Consider the following 4,469-nt stretch of genomic DNA (forward strand, 5'->3'; position numbering starts at 1 on the left):
GTTTGTCAGTGGCCTGCCTCGATTTAAAAACTAAACGACAATTCACAGAACAAGCTCTTACGTATCGAATGAGTTAAGAGATATCAACACCGCATGCAGGTGATTATGGAATATTGCTACATAAAGAATGAAGAAGCTGAAATAGTCCCGTTTGAATAATTGTTTTTAATATGACATTTAAAGCAAACACTTAAAATAGTTATTAAATGGGAAGGCAACCCCCTCCCCCCTAAAATTACATGACAAATGATAGGATTAATTATATGATAAAAATTTGTCATACTATTCTGTTGATATATGGGTGTCGCTAAAACGCGGAACAGAAGACGGAACGGAAAATATTTTATGCAATACTGTTACGAGGAGGTCAGCATTTTGTAAAATCAAAAGGCTTATTATGAACAAGGGAAGCAGAAATTACAGAGAGAACAGGGAGTCATCCTCATTTCATATTAATTAATACCTCATACTAATGCATTATTAAGTTTTTAATTTATGGATTTTGTGGATGAATGTACCTACAGGCGCTAATTGCTTAATATTTTGCATAGTAAGTTTCAATAAAAATATTAAGCAAGCGGCTGTTGGTACCATCCTTTTCCCCAACTTTGTCACACACACCCCCCCCCCCCCCTGTTTGTGACAGTATGCTGTTTCACATATGAAGAAAAATAAGTTAAACATGCTGAAAAAGACAAACATTGTAAAAGATAGAATAATTATTTGAACAATTTTCCCCAAACATAACCTTTTTTCAAATCGAACATGCTTTTAATCGAACTAGATATCTTTAAGATAACTGAATTTGAATTTAGTTCTACACCTGGTACAATACACATAAATTTATGTATGACATCAAATGAGTCCAGTGTGGAAAAAAAGGTTTGCCTCATTTGGGATGAATCTATGTGAAAGTTCGTACATTTACCGATATCCTGCGGATTAGTGTTGAAACTGGCAAGATATAGCGGAAAAGAAAGATTGAAATAGAATCAATGAAAACTAGAGTGAAGTTTACGACCCATAGTAAGAGGAATTAACAGATTTATTTCATAATACATGTACATGTATATGAAATAGCTAAAAGGATAACAGAGAATTTATGCCTGAATGGAATTAAAAGTCCTCTCATTAATAATCTAAATGTTAAGATAAACAAGTACTTAGTTTAGAAATGAACTGCCAGACCATCTCCCTATATAGGATTAACAATTGGAGTGCTGCGGTCACTAATTCTCTGTTAAGTTAAAAAATAAATAAAACACAAGATGTTTAACTTGTTGACTTAATAAGATAATGAATTATCGTTGTTTTATACATATCACACTCATACACGGTATTATGTGTAAATACATGTACATGTGCGTTAATGACGTTTTGCCACGGGGGAGGGGAGCATATAAATCACGTGTGTTCTTTTCATTCTCTACCCATAGGTGTCGCTGATCGCCAAAACCTCTGTCAATGCCGAAATTTCAAAATTCTTGTAAAACGCTTTGTAAACTCTTATAAACAAACGTTTAAATTGCTTGTAAACAATTCCCAATCATGTTAATCAAAATGAATCACTTGTTTTTCGTTGTTTAAAAGATTACTACAATTTGTAATTTCGACATACAGCATTTAATTAATAACAAATATTCGTATTTTCTTGCTCTACATATTACGAATTAAGTATAAATGTAAATGTGTTGTCATGTTTATATCAATTTCGTAAAAGACATGCTATTTTAAGTGAAATGATATGATATTGAAACACAGTTTCACGTTAACTTGTCATAATTTCCTTCTGCGGATAGGATCCACTATCCGATATATCTTGCACCATAGATGTCATTCATTGATAACCTCTCGAATAAAGCCAATAGCTACTGTATGATCCATGTCGCGAACAATAAAGCGTCCAAGTTGTGGAAACCGACTGACAGATTCTGCAGACATAGGTTCCGTTGGTTCAACGCGTACTATGGCAAAATCTCCATTTTTCACGCTATCGGGGTTACTTTCTACAAGCTCCCTGCGATTATCCAGCTTCTCTTCAATTTCTACGAATTTGCAGGCAATTTTCGCTGTGTGGATGAACAGATAGCAAGTATAACCACCGCGAATCTCCCCTGCGTAATTTACAATGGCCATCTCGGCTATGAAGCTTTTGACGCACCGAGGGGGGTTATTGTTGCTGTCACCGACCAAGGAGCCTCGCTTGATATCCTCTTCGGATACACCTGACACGGTAAATGTAACAATCTGTCCCGCAGAAGCTCGATCGCATGCAGAGTGATGAATTTCAACATTCTTGACTACCGTTGTTTTATTCGAAGGAGCAGTTGTGACGGACATGCCAGATTTTAAATGTCCCGACTCAACTTTGCCAGCTAGGATGATCTCGAAGCTTCCAACGTCTACGTCATATATTGAAACGCGGAGAGGAATGTCTGTTGCTCTTGACGGAGCATGGACACAATTCAGAGCTTGTAACAATGTTCCCATCGATTCCATTCCGCAGGGTGCAGAGCACCTTCGAAACCACGGGATGTTCAGGGAGGGTTCTCCCAAGTTATCACCATTATAACCAGAAATGGGAATAAAAGGAATGGTGCTCGGATTAACTCTGATTGACGTCATATAATTTTGCAGCTCACTCACCACTTCATTGAATCTAGCCTCGCTGTACGGGGGTGAAGTGGCATCCATCTTGTTGACCGCAACTATTATATCTCCTTTACCCATTGCATTGGCTATCAATAGAAATTCTCGAGTTTGTCCGTTTGGTGACATGCTCTCCTCAAACTCACCATTTTTCGCCGATACCACGAGAACTGCACAATCCGCTAGGGCGACTCCAGGAATCATATTTGTAATGTAATCTTGATGACCCGGGGTGTCAATTACGTTCACGAGGTACTTGGACGAGTCAAATTTTAACGTTGAAATATCCATGGAAAGCTCTTCCTCGCGTTCCGCGTCTAACCTGTCATACACCCATGCATACTTGTGGGACTCTTTGCCCATTGCAGAAGCCTCTTTTACAAATTTCCTCATTACTTCCAGTGCAAGTCCTCCGAACTTAAATGTCAAATGACCGGCTGTGGTGGACTTCCCAGAGTTTACATGTCCTATGAATGCAACGTTAAGAGTACACTCACTCATTGTACTCGATGATAGTTGCAGACACAACGAAGGTTTTATAAGTCAGTATTTTGTGATTTGTCGATAATGAATGCCTTAGTGGAGTGGAGTATATATATAAACACGGAACATTCGTACATGCATTACCGCGTGGTAAGAAACAAACATCCGTTAATTTGTCCTCTTCTGCCGTATCGTCTTATATAAACCGCACACCGTGACCGTTGTCAATAGTATCACCTTATATAAACCGCACACCGTGACCGTCGTCAATAGTTTTGTTACTATATGCAGTCGCCAAAGAACCAAAAGTTGTACCATATGTCAACTATAAAGTTTATATTACCAGACTTATGATATAAGAAAATCACTATACAGCATATGAAATAGTTATTCTATAGAAATACATGTAAAGATGGAAAGTTAGCGATCTAGAAGCTGAAATCATTCCATTTATCATAATGTTAAGTTGTCAGTTTGCTGTGAAAAAACCTGTGGTCTGTTTTATTTCTAGTTCACTCGGTCCCTTTCGAGAATCTTTCACTCACGCGAAGACGTTACCATTGCTGGTGAACACATCCTGTCAGCACGCATAAGGTAAACACTAAGATTTTGTATTGTGGACGATACTGCACTGGAAGCCAATGCAGCTGCGCTAAGACTGGGGACATATGACCCAGTGTCGTTGTCCTCACATATGCCTGGGTGCGGTGTTCTGTACCTTCTGTAAGCGGTCCAAGGTGGTCTTGTTGATTCCAAACAGAACAGTTCGTATAATCAAGTATTGGTGTAACGAGTGTATTGTCAAGCGTCTTTCACGCTTCAGTAGTTATGAAATGGCGAATTCGACTAATATTGCCAATATGATTGATTGATTGATTGTATCTTGCTTAACGTCTCGCTCAAGAATTTTTCACTCATATGGAGACGTCACCAAGACCGGCGAAGGGCTTCAAATTTAGGCCTATGCTGGGCGCTTACGGCCATTGAGCAGTGAGGGTTCTTTAGTGTGCTACACCTACTGTGACACGGGTCATCCGTTTCTAAGGACCCGCGACATTCACGCCTAATGCCGAGCGTTTGGCGATGGAACTGTCACTTCCTGTTTTAACGACTTAGGTCTGTCATGGCCAGGAATCGAACCCCGGCCCTCAGCATGCGGGGCGAACCCTCTAACCTCTCGGCCACCACGACGGTCTGCCAATATAAAGTGGCATGCTTTCACAATAGATGATATTTTGAATTGCTGATAAGATTTAGAAATTTCAAAATTAAGGATTATCTCCCTCATGCATAGCTCTGCTCCTTAGACGAATTTGACTCCAGTCTTTGGCACTCTG

The 4,469-nt window shown here is 39.2% G+C and overlaps 1 protein-coding gene across 1 annotated transcript; it reads right to left on the bottom strand.

The window, feature by feature from the left end:
- Positions 1-1,600: 1,600 nt before the first annotated feature.
- LOC125657697 (elongation factor 1-alpha-like) lies at positions 1,601-3,305 on the bottom strand. The gene has a single exon (XM_048888431.2). The coding sequence runs from the start codon at positions 3,148-3,150 to the stop codon at positions 1,834-1,836; it is 1,317 nt and encodes a 438-aa protein (XP_048744388.2). The 5' UTR covers positions 3,151-3,305; the 3' UTR covers positions 1,601-1,833.
- Positions 3,306-4,469: the final 1,164 nt, after the last annotated feature.

The sequence above is a fragment of the Ostrea edulis genome, chromosome 9 (assembly GCF_947568905.1).
Source record: "Ostrea edulis chromosome 9, xbOstEdul1.1, whole genome shotgun sequence".
Lineage (NCBI taxonomy): Eukaryota > Metazoa > Mollusca > Bivalvia > Ostreida > Ostreidae > Ostrea > Ostrea edulis.

Coding starts and splice junctions, on each gene's coding strand:
- LOC125657697 (XM_048888431.2), bottom strand. CDS start 3,150: ATGAGTGAGTGTACTCTTAACGTTGCATTCATAGGACATGTAAACTCT.